The sequence below is a fragment of the Eriocheir sinensis genome, chromosome 30 (genome assembly GCF_024679095.1).
Source record: "Eriocheir sinensis breed Jianghai 21 chromosome 30, ASM2467909v1, whole genome shotgun sequence".
Lineage (NCBI taxonomy): Eukaryota > Metazoa > Arthropoda > Malacostraca > Decapoda > Varunidae > Eriocheir > Eriocheir sinensis.
The window spans coordinates 8,517,028-8,534,829 of NC_066538.1; the positions used below are offsets into that span (position 1 = coordinate 8,517,028).

Consider the following 17,802-nt stretch of genomic DNA (forward strand, 5'->3'; position numbering starts at 1 on the left):
CATGATTCCCCAGCCAGTCCTCTGCGACCCCCCCAGAGATCACTGTGGTATTAGTCGTTTTTGTTACGGTACTGATATCTTTTCTTAACTAAGGCACTGATATCCTTTGTTAATTACGGTATGTGCTGATATCTTTTGTTATATCATGTTGTTAGGTAAAAATTGATGGTAATTGTGGAGGTTCACTACGTGCCTCCAAAATACGATATTACGCCTCCATATTATACTTAATGGACGAAATACATGTCCCTTAACAATAAAATGAAGGCAGAAAAACTTAAAAGTAAGGAAAAAGTGGTAAAGGTAGTGAAAAGGCATATTAAACATACGCGCGCTTTGTTTTGGTGGCGGCGACTCTTGCTCTTGCAGTATTGGGAGGTGAGCAGTGTTGCCAACGATCCGGTTAGCAATGGTACGCTAGGTTAGCGATGGTACGTTTAGTTAGTGATTAGCCCACGCATGTGAGACCAGGTCCACCACGCGTGTTTTTTTATTTTTTTTTTTTTAGAACACGCACCTTTACCTAATACTATATCCGGCCCAAACCTTCACAAAACCCTTTGGGTAAAGGTGTGTGTTCTAAAAAAAATAATAAATAACCACGCGTGGTGGACCTGGTCTCACATGCGTGGGCTAATCGCTAACTAAACGTACCATCCCAAACCAGATCGTTGGCAACACTGCCACCGCCGCTGACACCAAAACAGCGCGCGTATGTATAATATGCCTTTTCACTACCTCTACCACTTTTTCTTTACTTTTAATTTTTTCCGCCTTCATACAGGTAACTCTCGATTTATGCAAGTTTGGTTTACACATTTTTTAAATAACGCGGGGTCCAAAATCCAAATAAATGTTTAATTTACAAGTTTTTTTTCACTTATACGCGATATTTTAAGGAGTGGCCACCAGATTTCTGCCGAGTGGCTTAAAACTACCCACATGCTGTCCAGAAGACCACCTATCAACCCGGACTCTAGATTCTAGAATCAAAGATGAGCTCCAGGAGGGCAGCATGAGCCAATGCAAGATGGCGCCACTATAAACACTCGCCTGCGCCAGAATGGGCTGGGCCGACCATCAGGACCCACCGGAAAGAAGCCTTGGACCGACCATCAGGATCCACCGGGAAGAAGCCTACCGGCGCAATAGGTCGCAACGTAAAAAAAAAAAAAAAAAAAAAAAATCAAGCAACTGGACTCACACGGCGCCGCGGCCACACAGCTGAGCTCAGTTCTTCTTGCGTGCCACTTGAACAACAATACAGTACCCATGCTGCCACACTACTCAACAAAAGGGGTGGGCAGGTACCGGTACCAGTACCGGTAATAACGGTACCAGCTATACAGTACGGTAACGGTACCAGACTGCTCAGTACCGGTACCAATACTAGCCAGTCGCTCATGGTGTCCCTCATTTCTTCCTTACACGAGTGAGGCTGAGATTGAGTGCCTGAGTGGATATCTCGGTGATATAGATATTCTCTCTCTCTCTCTCTCTCAGCAGTGGCACGCCAGCCCTTGTCAGGCGAGCAACTAGGTCGGCCCTTCCGCCAGTAGTAGACTGCGTAGTTGCTTGCCTGGCTCCTGCTACGGGCTGCTTCTGGGCGCCTGCCCGGGGTGCCCGTGCCTCCGTTGCTGCTCGACGGCTGTTACTCGTGTCTGTGGCGGCGGCGGAGGCATCCCCACCCCCCGTAACAAGTTTTGCATTGCTCGCTCTCCCTTACAGGGCCGCCTTTTGGCCAAAGGCCCTGTCCCCTATTAAGGGGTAAATCTTTAAGACAAGTCTCTCTCTCTCTCTCTCTCTCTCTCCACTGAATGAAGTGAATATTTATTTTTCGATAGAAACCTACCTCTTGTTTGATTTACATTGCTTTTGATTTACACGACCTCTTCAAGGACACAATACTCGCGTAAATCGAGAGTTACCTGTATTATGGTTAAGGGACATGTATTTCGTCCCTTAAGTATAATATGGAGGCGTAATATCATATTTTGGAAACGCGTAGTGAATCTCCACAATTACCAAATTGATATCTTAAGGTACTAACATCTTTTAACTCAGTACGTTTTCTCTTAACACTTTCATTGCTAAGCGCTCGCAGTGAGCGTTAGGCGTATTTGCTGGTGGTGCTAAACGCTTGCTGCGAGCTCCACCCGCACTCAAATCTCCCGCATATAAAAGTGTTCCAACACTAATTCTCACAACACAGGATTGCCAATTGAGTGGGTTCTTCACTAAATTTGTTAGAAAATCATATCAGCCCAGCGTGGCAGATCTACGGACGAGAAACTGGTGGATGTTCCTTGCCCAATATAGCGGCATTTTTGCATAGCTTCACCTATCACCTGACTGATTCTTTGACCAAATAGCTGTAAATATTGCAGTTGGCAATACTCCCTTGCCAGAATCTGAAGGAGAGATGTCCACAGTTCTCTCAATATGGCTGATCATCCTGCATGCACTGACGTAAGTGTTAACATTCAACACTCCCTGAACGTGCATGTAAGTTCGCAAGAGAGGCATACATAACTGACTCCTATAGATCTGGACCTCCTCTTTCCATTGGTGTTTTTGGTTCTTAGCTGTGATAAATAGTTTTTGAGATACAGAGGTTAAAAGAGACCCCCCATTGGGCTGCCTGACTGCGCCTGAGGGGATAGTTGCGTCCCGTCCCGCGCGCAAGGAAAGGGTTAAAAGAACTACCTCTCTTTATTTAGAAGCAGTTAAAGAAATAGAAGGATTATTCTTAATGTGCAGTCTCATATTAGCTCGGTTTTCAGAGTTGAACCACACTGAAAATACAATCTAGATGGAATGTTAATTTTGGTTATAGAGGAGACTTGATCGCAAAAGAAGTTCAAGTCATAGGAAAGAGGAAATACAAAGAAAGAAAGACTGCCTGAGATGAATCAATGGTCCAACATATGACCTTGACCCTGCCTGACCCCAAGTACGACTCACTGACCTGCACGAGTGACTTCACGGCGGGCTGGAACACAATGGTCGCGTCCAGCAGCAGGGAGGTCAGCAGGGGCGTGGGGAAGGTGGCGAGGCGGCTCAGCAGGGTGGCCGCCAGCAGGTTCACGTGGATGGAGGAGGTCAGCATCTGGTCCACCCTCATCAGCAGTGCCTCCAAGAACGGACCTGTGGAGGCGACTTGTAGTATTAGCGATCATTATTACCTTGCATCATCATTATCTCCTTCTCTTCTTTCTACTCTGCATCATCATCTCTTCTTCTCTCCACCATCACCTCTTCTTCCTTCTCTTCACCATCATCATCATCATTATCTCCCCCTTCTCCTCTTCCTACTTGTACCATCACCTCTTCTTCCTTCTCTTCACCATCATCATCATCATTATCTCCCCCTTCTCCTCCTACTTGCACCATCAACTCCTCTTCCTTCTCTTCACCGTCATCATCATCATCATCATCATCATCTCCTCCTTCTCCTCCTCTTCCTTCTCTTCACCACCATCATCATCATCATTATCTCCCCCTTCTCCTCCTACTCTGCACCATCTTCTCTTCTTCTCTGAACCATCACCTCCTCTTACTTCTCTCCACCATCATCTTTCCTCCCTCCCTCCCCTATATCATCATCTCCTCTTCATGTTACAAACTTACTCCTCCTCTTCCTCATGGTTACAAGCTTACTCCTCCTCTTCCTCCTCCTCCCCTTCTTCCTCTGAACCATCATCGCCTATTCTTCCTCATCCTGTTACAAGCTGAATAGTTTTGCTTCTTCTTCATTGCATAATCCTCATGAACCTTCATATCACTGTTTCACGGCAAAGGTGACAAAGACTAAACAATCCCCATCACACAGGACAGACAGCATAAGAGCGTGTAATGGTCTGAGTTTTTACCCACATCTCAGGCCACTACTAAACTGATAAGGCAAATTTGGATATATTTTTCATTGTCTGATTTTCACTAGCCCCCAAATTACTATTACATGGCAAGGATGATAAAGAATGAACAGTCACCATCACAGGACAGATAATGTGACAGCGTCTACAGGCCTGAGTCTTTCGGCAATATTCTTAAACGTTTTGGCGCCTAAGGACACGTATCAGACAAGACTTTAGTAGGAGTTTTGAGCATTTCCAGGGGTAGTTTTATGAGCCTGGTGGTAATTTGACAATACTTCTGTACCATAAGCCTAAAAGAATTGCTTATTAGAGAGCGAATGAACTTCCTTTCAGCCTTTGGTGTTAATTGATGTGAGGGGCGGAAACGTCTCAGAATACCGACCTTTATCCGCATCCCAGGCCACTCCAAGGTCTATATACACGTGGGAGCATCCGCCTCACTCACCTATCGTTGGCCTGGCCTGGATCTCTTGGCCGTGCTGCAGGCTCCTGTCGGGCACCTCTGAAGGGGAGGACTCGTGACTCTGCCAGGGGAAGCTCTCATACTCCCCGCCGCCTTCCTCGCCACTGAACACCTCCACACAGAACACCTGGGGACGTGACAACCATTAACCCCTTGACTGCAGATTTCCTACAAGATGACACCACCAAGCTACAAGAATGGATCAAAAAGTGGCTGCTACAATTCAGTGAAGAAAAATGTAAAGTCATGCACCTTGGGAGGGGATATCCAGCCTACCAATACCACATGGGAAACACTCCACTACCAACCACAGAGGCAGAGAAAGATCTGGAAGTGTATGTAACCAGGCAACCAGTGAAGGCAAAATCCGTCCCAGTCACAGCGAACAGGTTAGCTACCTTGCATATTCATCTCCACGAAACATCATGAACCTGTCACCACATACATACACACAAACCAACTAACATACTAGTAACTATAAAACCAAAGCCGCCGCCTCCACAACCACTCCATTAATCCCCTTCATACTTGACCACAATGCCTAACGACTGCTATCACTGCATTAATGACTCTCACTACACTCACAGCCAATTCAATCCCATACGGGGAAATTAAAGATGTTAAACAAGAAAAAGAAGAAGACTACACCACCTCCACCATCATGTTACTAACCCTCTCGCGCACGATGACGCATTTCGTGTCATCAAAGGTAAAAGGTCCTGGCGCACAATGATGCGAAACGCGTCATAAAAGTTAAAAAATTGAATAAAAATTAAGTTTTCGGTGGAAGTGCGTCAAATTTGGAGTGCCATTTGTTGGGATAAGTTTCTTAATAGTAACATATGGCAACCTTTCTAAGGAGCGTAAATGAGGAGCGTGGAGCGATTTTTAGTTGTTAGCCTACTCTGACAGGAGAGGAAAAAATTGTTTTCTTGGTGTAACTCAGGAACTAATAGGCGTATGAAGATTTTGAGGATACCATAAGAATTGTCACTAAATTCCGCTTCGAAACATATATTCGGCTAAAAAAGTTGACCCACAAAATTTCGAGATAACAAGTGGGGAAGAGTTGGTACTTGGGATTTATTGTCTACAATACTCTATACGGAGACTTGAAACGAGTTTCTATTGTTTAAATATATTTTTTCCTTTATTTTTATTTGCGCATGTTCTAGTATAAATCTTTATGAAGCCATTGATACCAAATTTATTGGGGTTCGATATATCTGTGATGGTAAAATACGTACTGGAATATAGAGTTTCGCGGCGGCAAAAAAAAGGCTGGTCGGGCCTGAGAGATGCATGGTGAGTGGAAGAGAAACTTACTGGAAACTTACTGTGCGCGAGAGGGCTAATTACATCATCTCTACCACACACCTAATGCTGCATGACCCCATGAAGCAGTTCCTCTTTTAGTGACTCAACAACACCAGTGATTTGCTGCTGCCCCGAGTGTTGTCGGGGGGGTTTGGGGCTCACCTGGTTGTGGAGTGAGGGTGGGCTGAGGCCGGGACACAGCCTCACCGCAGAGAAGGCTTGCTCTATCTCACATAGGGTCTCCTCCAGGCCAATCTGCTCCGTGGGTGTGTTGGACCGCTGCAGGGTTTCAAGAAAGTCCTGGTCGTCGTCGTGAGTGGTGGCGGGGCGCCCCAAGGAGTCACCGCCCTGTGCTGCACCAGTGGGGCGGGGGCGGGGTGACCCGTCGGAACTATTGGTGGGTGAGGCGTCCCGCGAGGCCCGGATGTTGAAGCTCTCGTAGCCGCTGCTCTCACCCAGGGAGTCAAGGTTCTCCTCCTCTGCCATCAGCCCGGTGACAGCCCGGGGCAGGGTGCTGCCGCCACCCTCACAGCTGCCGTTTACCACCGGCTGGCCGCCCTCCTCACCCTCAGTCGGGCACACCTTCATTCCGCTGGGTATGCTGGAGCTGCGGGCCTTGGTGCTGCCCCCCGGGGGACTGTCCTGCACTGGCTCCGGGTTGGACTGTGTCCGGGGCTTGGGGTATATGGCTGGGGGGTTGGCGCGGGCAGTCTCCAGCAGCTCCACAGCCTGGGTGGGCGAGGGTTCCAGGCCGTCATACCGCCAGGTCCAGGCGGTGCAGGCCGCTGAGGTGGACGCCAGCTGTGCCTGGGCCTCCTCCAGGTACTCGGAGTAGAGGGTTGGCCGTGGCAGACATTCAAAGTCCGCAGGCCATGGGGGCAGACCGGGGGACGGGGGCGTGGCCTGGGGCAGGGCCGGGACAGCTCCAGGGGGGCTGATGGCTTCCATCTTGTTGTGGCTGCTGTCACTCTGGGGAGACAACAAACATTACTGGGGGAAGGCGGCCTCCCTGGGGTGCTGTGTGGTGGTGTTGAGCTGCTGTCTGCTGCCTGGCACACCACCACCACCACCACTGCAATCACTGCACCACTACACACACAGCCCAGCACACCAGCGCCACAGGGTTGGTATCTAGTGTGGGGTCTGAGGGGCTACTCACCTGGCAGACCTCTGGTATGAGGTGCAGCAGCTTGTGTGAGGCACGCTGTGCTGGCTCGGGAGGCTGTGTGAGGCGCTGGCGCTGGGACACCATGACGTGTGTGCAGGGCGCCAGGTACTGGAACACCAGCGTCAGCATCAGGTCCTCACAGTTCAGGTCCACCAGCGTCCAGAACAGACTCAGCGTCACCAGACACAGTTGCTGGAAACATGATACAATACACACATGAGCACCCTTTGATTTGTAAATATATTTCTTTGCTTATTTTACACTACTCTGTCTGTATCAATCTCTCAAGGGGGTGGCCACAGCAGAAGCACCTCCAACTCTCCCTGTTCTGGCACTCCCTCTCAGAATGCTCAATCCCTCACAGTGTCATCATCATAACTAATGAGACTGCATATCCTGAGGCACCACAAAACGCATGCACAACACAACACTTCACCAATCTCAGGCACGCACAGAGTTGGGTGAGTGTATAAAAAAAAAAAAACGGTCCAGTACTCACAGTGTTGGACGAGTGTAGCCGCGAGATCAGCTGGGTGATGATGGGGGGGTCAGGGGTGGGGCTGGAGGTCTCGCGCGTGGTGAGCAGGAAGGCCAGGAACACGCGCAGCAGGTCCGGCTCGGTCACGGTGCGCAGACACAGCTCCACGTATGCCGTCGCTGCCACCACCTCGCTCACCACGGACTGCTACCGCACACACACACACGCGCACATAGGGAGAGAATTTTAGTGTCCGACGTACATACCCTTACCTTCCTCTCCTCCTTGACCGTCTATGATGCTTTTATTTCCTCCCTCTTTTATTGTTTTATGTGTGTGTCTACAATATATATTTTTTCTTCCTATTTCTTTGTTCTATATGTCTGTCTTTCTTAAACCTCTTCCTCTGTCTTCTATGCCTTTTTTTCTTCCTATGTCACTCTTCCATATGTCTGTCTTTCTCGCTTCTTAATCTATCTACAATGCTTTTTTCCTTCTTCTTCCATTGTTCCATATGTCTGTCTTTCTCGTTTCTTTATCTACCTACAATCCTTTTTCCCTTCTTCCTTCACTGTCCTCTAACTGTCTTTCTTTGCATGTGTCTGTCTTCCACCCATGTATCTGTGTTTTCATCATGACACGTCTATCTTTGTCTCTCGCATCTTAATCTGTCTATGCTACATCTACTTATGGCTTTTGGTCTACACTCAAGGCTTTTTTAGCTCTCCTATGCATGTCTTTGTGTTATATGTGTCTACCCTACCCTATTCTATCCTACAACCTACCCTACCCTATTCTACCTACTTTATCCTATTCTTATGTCTTTCACCCTATATTTAAGGATTTTTTGTTTTAACTGTCCTATGCATGTCTTTTGTCTTGTGTCTATCCTACCCTATCTTATCCTACAATCTACCCTACCCTATTCTATTTACCTTACCCTATTCTCATGTCTTTTGCCCTATATTTAAAGCTTTCTAACTCTCCTATGCATGTCTTTGCCCTGAATGTCTACCCTACCCTTTTCTACCCTATCCTATCCTACAACCTACCCTATTCTATCTACCTTACTCTATTCTCATGTCTTTGGCCCTATATTTAAGGCTTTCTAACTCTCCTATGCATGTCTTTGCCCTGAATGTCTATCCTACCCTTTTCTACCCTATCCTATCCTACAACCTACCCTATTCTATCTACCTAACCCTATTTTCATTTCTTTTGCCCTATAATCAAGGCTCTTCAACTCTCCTATGCATGTCTTTTGTCTTGTAAATGTCTATCCTACCCTTTTCTACCCTATCCAGCCTTACTCTATTCTATCCTATAACCTACCCTACCCTATCCTCATGTCTTTTGCCCTATATTCAAGGCTTTCTTACTCTCCTATGCATGTCTTTTGTCTTGTAAGTGTCTATCCTACCCTTTTCTAACCTATCCAACCTTACCCTATTTTATCCTACAACCTCTACCTTACCTACAACTTTTACCCTATTTCTTTTTGGTGTGTAACTATGCATCTTCCTCCTACACCTGATTTCTTGGCCTAAGGGTCGTATTTTAAAACATTTCGTCGCTCGAGTTCACATATTTGCCAAGGCTTTCATAGGAGTTTTGGGCATTTCCAGTAGTAGTTTTATGACCCTGGTGGTAGTGTGATCCTTCTTCTGTGCCATGAACCTTAAAAAACACTCATGAAAAGCAGATTGATCCCCTCTTTGACCTTTAGAAATAGTTGATGTGAGAAGCGATGGTGTCTTAAAATACGGCCCTAAGCACCCTTCTCTCTCTCTCTCTCTAAACACCTGGGTATGTCGATGTGTGTGTGCAGTGACGCTCATTTCACTAGATCAGCGTTTTTTAATTTGCGATGCCGAAGCTGATTTTATGGAGTGTTTAGGCTATAGAGTGGTTAGGTTACATGTCCGGCATTATTTCAGGAGGACCAGCTTTGTGTTTTTATCTTTGTCTATTACCCTCGAGCTGCTTCCTTTACCTAAAAACAAAAAAACAAAACAAAAAAATGAGTCAATCTATCACCCTTTCTGTGTCACTACTCATTATAAAGACTTAATAAATGAGTGACTATAGCCCAATAATGCTTAATCATGTTCTCCTATAAATCCTGTGTACCTAAACTCACTAAAAGAAGAGACTTGGTGATGAGTAACTGAATGAAGAAGTTAACCCAGTAATCCTTTACCTTGCCCTCCTATAAAACTTGTGTGTCTAGTGAATGATGAAGATAAGCCAGTAATACTTAACCATGTTCTCCTCTAGATCTTGTGTACCTAAACTCACTAAAAAGAAGAGACTTGGTGATGACTAAATGAAGAAGTTAACCCAGTAATCCTTAACCTTGCCCTCCTATAAAACTTGTGTAACTAATCTCTCCTTCTCCTCTTTTTGTTTAATGTCCTTATTTTCCTTTATGGGGCTGGACGGGCTACGAGTCTTTCCCTCTGTTGATGATCGTAAACGCTCCCCTCTCTGATGTTCGTCCTTCTCATGTCTCCCTTCACACACGGTCTTCAGGTCTTCTTCAGTCTTCATCTAGCTGGTCTCCTCCCTTCTACCTCTATTTCCACAGTACATGGCTCTCCTCCCTCCTTTTGACAGGCCCATACCATCTCAATCCTAGTCTTGTGTACCTAACATAGCCTAGTTTTCTTTACCTTATGATATAGAAGCATACAAGATATTAGGTCTCATGAGTTAGTCTACGTGGTTGTACTCCAAGCAGCAACACTATATATACTTGATGATATTAAGGTGTACGTACACTACAAAGAGCTCTCAAGTGTTATTCATCCTGGGAGAAGAGGAGTAATACATCAACATCAATAACAACAGTAACAACAACCATAACAACATCAACATTAGTCAGAGGCTGGTTAGTGAGGCGGTTCGTGCAGAGACCATCAATCAGGGTGTGAGTATGTGGTTGCTGGCGTCAACTGGCTTTGTTTATGGGTTTATTATTGTTCCTTGAGAAGCATCAGGGGCAGCAACACCAGCAACAGCATCAGCCCTCAGGCCCCAGAGACTGTGTGCCTTGGGAGGGTGCAGCCAGGGGGGACACAATGCAGACAGGTTTCCTCTCTCTCTCATGTGCATCCCACAGTCACACACACACACACACACACACACACACACACATACAGTAAAGTGTAGCATGATGGAGTTTGGTAAGAGCAGTAGACGAATATCGGAGAACTACTCTCTGAGTAATGAAAGAATCATGAAAAAAACTGAAGAAAAAGATCTGGGAGTGATCATAACAGACACGTTATCCTTTGGAAAACATACAGACCGGATAACTGGGGAAACATACAATCTTCTTAGAAACATAAAAGCAGCATTTACATATTTAGATGAAGAAATGGTGAAGAAACTAATAACATCGATGATACGTCCAAGACTGGAATATGCAGCATTAGTGTGGTCACTTAGATTGAAGAAAGAAACTAGAAAGTTGGAAAGAATACAAAGAGCAGCGACTAAATTACCGGAAACTCTAAGTGAAAATACTTCTGAAGAAAGATTGGAGAAATTGGGACTAACAACACTGGTGAGCAGAAGAGAGAGAGGAGACCTAATAGCATTGTACAGGATACAAGAGGGATTGGAGAAATTGGACAGAGAAGACCTAATGGTACGTGACAGAAGCGTGACAAGAGGCAATGGTAAGAAATTGAAGAAGAGCGACTGTAGGAGAGACATCAAGAAATACAGTTTTCCATACAGAAGCATAACAACATGGAACTGACTTGATGAGGAGACTGTGTGTGCAAAAATGATTCATGAATTTAAAGCCAAACTGGATAATAAGTGTTATGGAGACGGGACAGCACGAGTCTAGTACAGCTCTTGTCCTGTATTTCACAAGTAGGCAAATACACACACATGGACACCCACCCACACCCACACACTGACAGTCACACATACATACATACACAATACACACTCTTGGACAGGCAAATAAACATCCATACACATATTTCACACACTCACACAGGCAGATAAAGAAACATACATACACATACATAAATACATAATGACCCAAGAGAAACAATATTAATGTGAGAAAGGAGACCAGAAAACAGGTGAGGAGGTGAGGAGAGAAAAAGTCATTCATCATTATATTCATCGTCATCATCATCATTATCATTCAATCAGTTAAATTCACAAATCAGAGAAAACACCTTAAGAAGAACCACGAAAGAAGGAATTTTGAGATGCATACCAACACACACACACACACACACACACACACACACACACACACACCAGTAGGCATATGAGGGGAGGGTCACCACCACTACGAGCCACCCAGCCAGCCAGCATGCCAGACAACGAGGGGTAGACAGGCATATCAGCATACAAAATACGCTATAGTTACGTGAAAGCCAAACCAAAATCAATACTTGCTGGCCGGACACAAAGCTACAGGAAAAGACAGACAGGTGGGAACATAGGAAGGCAAAAAAATAATGCATGGTAAGGGAACGACGCTAAGCTGGTGGAGGGATTGAGATACTATAAAAAGGAAAAAACAGAAGCAGTAATAATGGGGTGAAAAAAAAAGAGAAGGAAAGGAGGAGTAATGGGAAACAAGTCAAAGGGGAAAAAACAGGAAATTGGAATAATTATGATAGAGAGTAACAATAATAATAATAGATACAGAAAAACATCATGGGATATTTAGTGTACAGCCATTAGCACTGAGAAAAGTAATAGGGTGGTGATTGTGGTGGTGGTTGTGATGTGAAGGAGGAAGTATACTTTGATCATATGCTCTAAGGGTGAGGGGTCATTTCAATCAGGCACAATGGGAACCAGGGAGGAGGTCAAAAGTGAAGGGAGAATGACGTAGAGAAGAGAGACAGAATACTACCCTCTTTGCCTCTCTCCCATTTCATACTGAGGGAAGATTAGAGGATATGGAATCAATAAGAGAAGAAGGAGAGGAAATGAATGAACAGGGGACGAGATGAGGGTAAGGTGATGATGGAATAGGAAGATAAAGAGAGGGAAACAGAGAAAAGGAGTAAGAGTGAGAAGAGAAGGACAGGAAAAGGATGAAGGAACAGGGATGAGAAGATGAGAGTAATGTGATAAAATTTGAAGATAAGAAGAGGGAAAAAGAGAAAAAGGAGGGAGAGTGAGAAGAGAAGGACAGGAAAAGAATGAAGAAACAAGGGATGAGGAGACGAGGGTAACGCGATGATGGAATAGGAAGATAAAGACAGGGAAAAAGGAAAAGGATTGAGAGTAAAAAGAGTACAGAAAAAGGAACAGGAACAGGGATGAGAAGAGTATGTGTTAATGGAATAGGAAGATAAAGACAGGGAAAAAGGAAAAGGATTGAGAGTAAAAAGAGTACAGAAAAAGGAACAGGGGACGAGGGTAATGCGATGATGGAACAGGAAGATAAAGACAGGGAAAAAGGAAAAGGATTGAGAGTAAAAAGAGTACAGAAAAAGGAACAGGGGACGAGGGTAATGCGATGATGGAATAGGAAGATAAAGAGAGGGAAAAAGGGAAAAAGGAGTAAGAGTGAGAAGAGGAGAGGAAAAGAATGACGGAACAGGAACAAGGAGACGAGAGTAATGTGATAAAATTGGAAGATAAAAAGAGGGGGAAAAAAGAGAACAAGGAGGGAGAATAAGAGAAGGAAAAAGAGAGAGAAATATGAGAGTATGAATGAGAGGAGTTAGGGGGAGCAAGGAGCGATGATAAAGGGAGAAATAAGGAAAGAAATGAGAGGAGTGTATGAGGGGGTATGTGGGAATGAATGAGAGAAGGTGGAGAGCAAGGAGTAATAAGAGGAAGAAATAAAGAATGAGAGAGAGAGGTGAGAGCAGGAGTGTGTACATAGGTTTGAGGATATGAATGAGAGGGACAAGGACAAGCAATTAGAGGGAAACAATAAGGATGAGAGAAAAGTGAGAGAAAGATGTGTGATGAAGTAGGAAGGTTTGAGAGGGAAGGAGACAAGCAAAAAGAAAGGAAGACAAAAAGGATGAGAGAGAGAAGTCAGAGAAGGAACGTGTAAAGAGGTTTGAGGATATGAAAGAGAGGGACAAGGACAAGCAATAAGGATGAGAAAGAAAGAAGTGTGAGAAAGATGTGTGTGATGAAGTAGGAAGGTTAGAGAGGGAAGGAGACAAACAAAAAGAAAGGAAGACAAAAAGGATGAGAGAGAGAAGTCAGAGAAGGAATGTGTAAAGAGGTTTGAGGATATGAAAGAGAGGGACAAGGACAAGCAATAAGGATGAGAAAGAAAGAAGTGAGAGAAAGATGTGTGATGAAGTAGGAAGGTTAGAGAGGGAAGGAGACAAACAAAAAGAAAGGAAGACAAAAAGGATGAGAGAGAGAAGTCAGAGAAGGAATGTGTAAAGAGGTTTGAGGATATGAAAGAGAGGGACAAGGACAAACAATAAACGAGGGTAACAAATAAAGGATGAGAGAGAGAGAGAAGTGAACGCAGAAGTGTATAAAGACGTGAGAAGGTAAGACTGAGAGGGAAGGAGACATGCAAAAGGAAAGGAAGACAAATAGGGTGAGAGAGAGGTGAGAGCAGGAGTGTGTAAATGGGTTTGAGGATATGAATGAGAGGAACAAGGACACACAAAAGGGAAGGGAGACAACAAGGGTGAGAGGGAGAAGAGAGAATGAAACTGCATGAATTAGATAAAGGAATTGAGGGTAATGAATGAAAGGGGCAGGGACAAGCTATGACAGAGGACAACAATAAGGATGAGAGTAAGAGTGTTGTCAATAGGGAGAATGAATGAGCAGTGAGGGATGGAGTGAAGGGTAGGAGTGAGTGAGTGAGTGAGCAAGGACGACAATAAGGATGAGAGCGAGAGTGAGGTCGATAAGGAGAATGCAGTGAGGGATGGAGTGAAGGGTGGGAGTGAGTGAGTGAGTGAGTGAGTGAGCAAGGACGACAATAAGGATGAGAGCAAGAGTGAGGTCGATAAGGAGAATGCAGTGAGGGATGGAGTGAAGGGTAGGGGTGAGGGGGTGAGTGAGTGGGCAAGGACGACAATAAGGATGAGAGCGAGAGTGAGGTCGATAAGGAGAACGCAGTGAGGGGCAGAGTGAAGGGTAGGAGTGAGTGAGTGAGTGGGCAAGGACGACAATAAGGATGAGAGCGAGAGTGAGGTCGATAAGGAGAATGCAGTGAGGGGTAAAGGGAAGGGTAGGGGTGAGTGAGTGAGTGAGTGGGCAAGGACGACAATAAGGATGAGAGCGAGAGTGAGGTCGATAAGGAGAACGCAGTGAGGGGCAGAGGGAAGGGTAGGGGTGAGGGTGTGAGGGGGCAGCAAGGGAGGGAGGGAAGGGACCGCAGCGCAAGCAATACTAACCATGAGGGCGGTAGCGTTGACTGGCCCCGTCTTGCCCATGACTGTCTCGCCCTGTGTGTGTGTGACGGCAGTAGGGTGATAGGGGGCCAGCACGCACACACACGCACACATACACACACACGCACACATACAGTCACGTACATATGTTTGCATTCTCATATCACTTATTGCTTAGTATATGTAGTTTATATATAATTTTCTAGCTGTTAAAAATAAAATAACCAAATTGAAGCATTACAGAAACATAATCTTGAGTAGCAGCTTTAATTATCACTAAAGAAAGCAGGTATTCTCTCTCTCTCTCTCTCTCTCTCTCTCTCTCTCTCTCTCTCTCTCTCTCTCTCTCTCTCTCTCTCTCTCTCTCTCTCTCTCTCAAACACATTCTCAAAATCAAACAAATATACAAACAAACAAACAAAACCCCACCAAGCCACCCATAGTAAAACAAGGCACAAACAAACACACACACACACGGGCCCAAACACAAACCCATACAAAAGGCGCACACACACACACACAAACGCACACACCACATGCAAAACAGAACGCAACACTAGCTCACACATTTCTATTGGTTTCCGGCAACACCACCACCACTGCAACACAAGACCACTACCTCAACACACTCACATTTCAAATAAACACACAAACACACACACACTCACACAACACTCTCTCCCTCTCTCTCATCAGCCTCATTAACAACACAATATATTTCAAACCACGGTAACAATTTCACTTAACATTCCTGCATCAAAGTGAATAAGTAAATAATTGTTGATATAAGAACACCCAATTGGTAGGTTAAAAGGGTGCTAGGCCTCCAAATGATAGCCTGTTCAACCCTGTAAGTAAATATCATAGGGAAAGGAGTTAAGACAGAAAGGGTATCAGAGAGAGAGTTGTGAAATTTTACCTGTAAGAAAATCGACAGAGCTTTTGAAAGAGAAGAAAAAGGAAAGGTATGAAGGAGAAAATAACCTAGTAGAATGAAGCAGGAGGAAAAGAAGGAAATGGAGGAGCCAAGGATGAAGGAAGAAGAGGAATGGCCAGAAAAGAACAAAGAAAATACAGGGAGAAGAAGGAAGAATCAGAAAAAGAAGCATGGAAGAGATAAGGATGAAGGGAGAAGAGGAAAAAGAGGAGAGAAGAGAGGATAGGACAGAGAAAAAACAGGGAAAGACGAAAGCAAGAGAACAGTGACAATAAAAGGAGGAAGAGGAACAAAAACAATAAAAGGAGGAGGAGGAGGAGGAGGTAGAAAAAAAAGTAGAAAACAAAGTGGAAGAGAATACAGAGAAAGAGAATAAGTATAGGACAGAAAATAACAGAAGAGGTAGAAAATGAAAAACCCAATAACAAGATAAAACTGAAAATGAAAAAAAGAAAAAGGTGGTGAAACAAAGTAAGAAAAACAAGAACAAAAAAACAAAGGAGGACAAGAAAGAGAAGAAAGGAGAAAACCAGACAAAAAAACACAGATAAAAGGGAAGAGGAAGAGGCCACAATAAGACAAGGAATAAACAGAAGGAAAAGTGGGAATTAAAACATAAGAGGGCAAGGAAGGGAAGGAAGGGAGAACACCAGATAAAAAAAATACTGATGAAAGGGAAGAGGAAAAGAAACGGGGAAGTAGGTAGAGTTAAAAAGGACAAGAGAGAGAGGGAAGAGGGAAGGTTAGAAATGGACGAGGAAAAAGAGGAAAACATCAAGGAAAGAAGGAAGGGTCAGAAAAAGCCAAGGAGATAAGGATGAAGGGGGAAGAGGAAAGGAAAGAGAAGAACAAAGAAAAAACACGGAGAAGGGTCAAAAAACGGCAAGGAGTTGACAAGGATGAAGAGGAGAGAAGAGAGAATAGGACAAGGAAAAAACAGGGAGAAGGAAGAATCAGAAAAAGCAAGGAAGAAGAGGAAGAAGAGAAGAGAGAATAGGACAAGGATAAAACAGAGAGAAAGAAGAATCAGAAAAAGGCAAGGAGTAGAAAAGGAAGAAGAGGAAGAGGAGAAGAGAGAATAGGACAAGGTAAAAACAGGGAGAAGAAGGAAGAATCAGAAAAAAAAGCAAGGAAAAAGAGGAAGAAAAGGAGAGAAGAGAAGAGAGAATAGGACAAGGAAAAAACAGGGAGAAGGAGGAAGAATCAGAAAAATCAAGGAAGAAGAAGAAGAAGAAGAAGAGCAGAGAAAAGGACAATAAAAAAAAAGGAAGAAGGAGGAAGAATCAGAAAAAAGCAAGGTAAAACAGAAAGAAGAGGAGAGAAGAGAGAATAGGAAAAGGAAAAAAACAGGGAGAGAAGAAAGTGAGGGAAGAGGCCAAGGAAGAAAGGGAAGTGAGGAAGAGAGGAAAGACCAAACTAGGATGAAGAAAAAACAAGGAAGGGTGAAGAGAAAAGGCCAGGATAGAACAAGAAAGAAAATGAGAGATTGAACAGTGGAAGAGGCCAAGGAGACTGAACCCAAGGACCCACCTGGTTCAGAGCTGGGCCCAGGACAGGCACGAGGAATCCTTGATACAAGAACTCCACCAGCTGCTTCCTTACTAGGGGGTGAGAGACCTGGGGGAGAGAGAGAGGATATTACAACTACTTATTAATCTTAGAGCTGAGGAAGGAGAGGTCATTACAACTATCATCCTTACACCTGGGGAGAGAGAGAGAGGATATTACAACTACTTATTAATCTTAGAGCTGAGGAAGGAGAGGTCATTACAACTATCATCCTTACACCTGGGGGAAAGAAGGACCATTACAACTACTCAGGAGAGGTAGAAAGGTCATTGCAACTACATGTATTTATATTCCTAGACCTTGGAGATGAAGCAGACTCATTACGACTGGTAATTTTTATATTTCTACAGCGTTCTTTTTTTTTCATTATTGTTTTCTGTTTTGCCCTTGAGCTGTTTCCTTTGCTGTAAAAAAAAAAAAAAAAAAAAAAAAATCATGGGGCAAATTGAGAAAAATAAGGAAAAATGAGCAACAGAAAGGAAGGGAAGAGCGAGAGTGAGAGAGCGAGAGAGAGAGAGAATCATTCCACTAGCCATTATTATTATTATTTTATCATTATCAACCGCAGCATCATCTCTTTCGTATTGTTTTCACTATCAATCATTCTCACCACCTGCACCAC

The 17,802-nt window shown here is 44.4% G+C and overlaps 1 protein-coding gene across 4 annotated transcripts in view; it reads right to left on the bottom strand.

Moving 5' to 3' along the window:
* LOC127005550 (FHF complex subunit HOOK interacting protein 1A-like) overlaps nucleotides 1–17,802 on the bottom strand; it is a 34,008-nt gene that overhangs the window by 7,762 nt on the left and 8,444 nt on the right. The window contains exons 7-13 of one of the 4 annotated variants that reach the window (XM_050874477.1): nucleotides 17,142–17,228; nucleotides 14,678–14,728; nucleotides 7,326–7,508; nucleotides 6,818–7,018; nucleotides 5,821–6,627; nucleotides 4,324–4,468; nucleotides 2,969–3,147 (exon numbers count right to left, since the gene is read on the bottom strand). In XM_050874477.1, the coding sequence (XP_050730434.1) occupies nucleotides 2,969–3,147; nucleotides 4,324–4,468; nucleotides 5,821–6,627; nucleotides 6,818–7,018; nucleotides 7,326–7,508; nucleotides 14,678–14,728; nucleotides 17,142–17,228 (1,653 nt within the window). Of the gene's footprint in view, nucleotides 1–2,968; nucleotides 3,148–4,323; nucleotides 4,469–5,820; nucleotides 6,628–6,817; nucleotides 7,019–7,325; nucleotides 7,512–14,677; nucleotides 14,729–17,141; nucleotides 17,229–17,802 lie in introns of all 4 variants that reach the window. The other 3 variants (XM_050874476.1, XM_050874479.1, XM_050874478.1) reach the window with 3 other exon arrangements.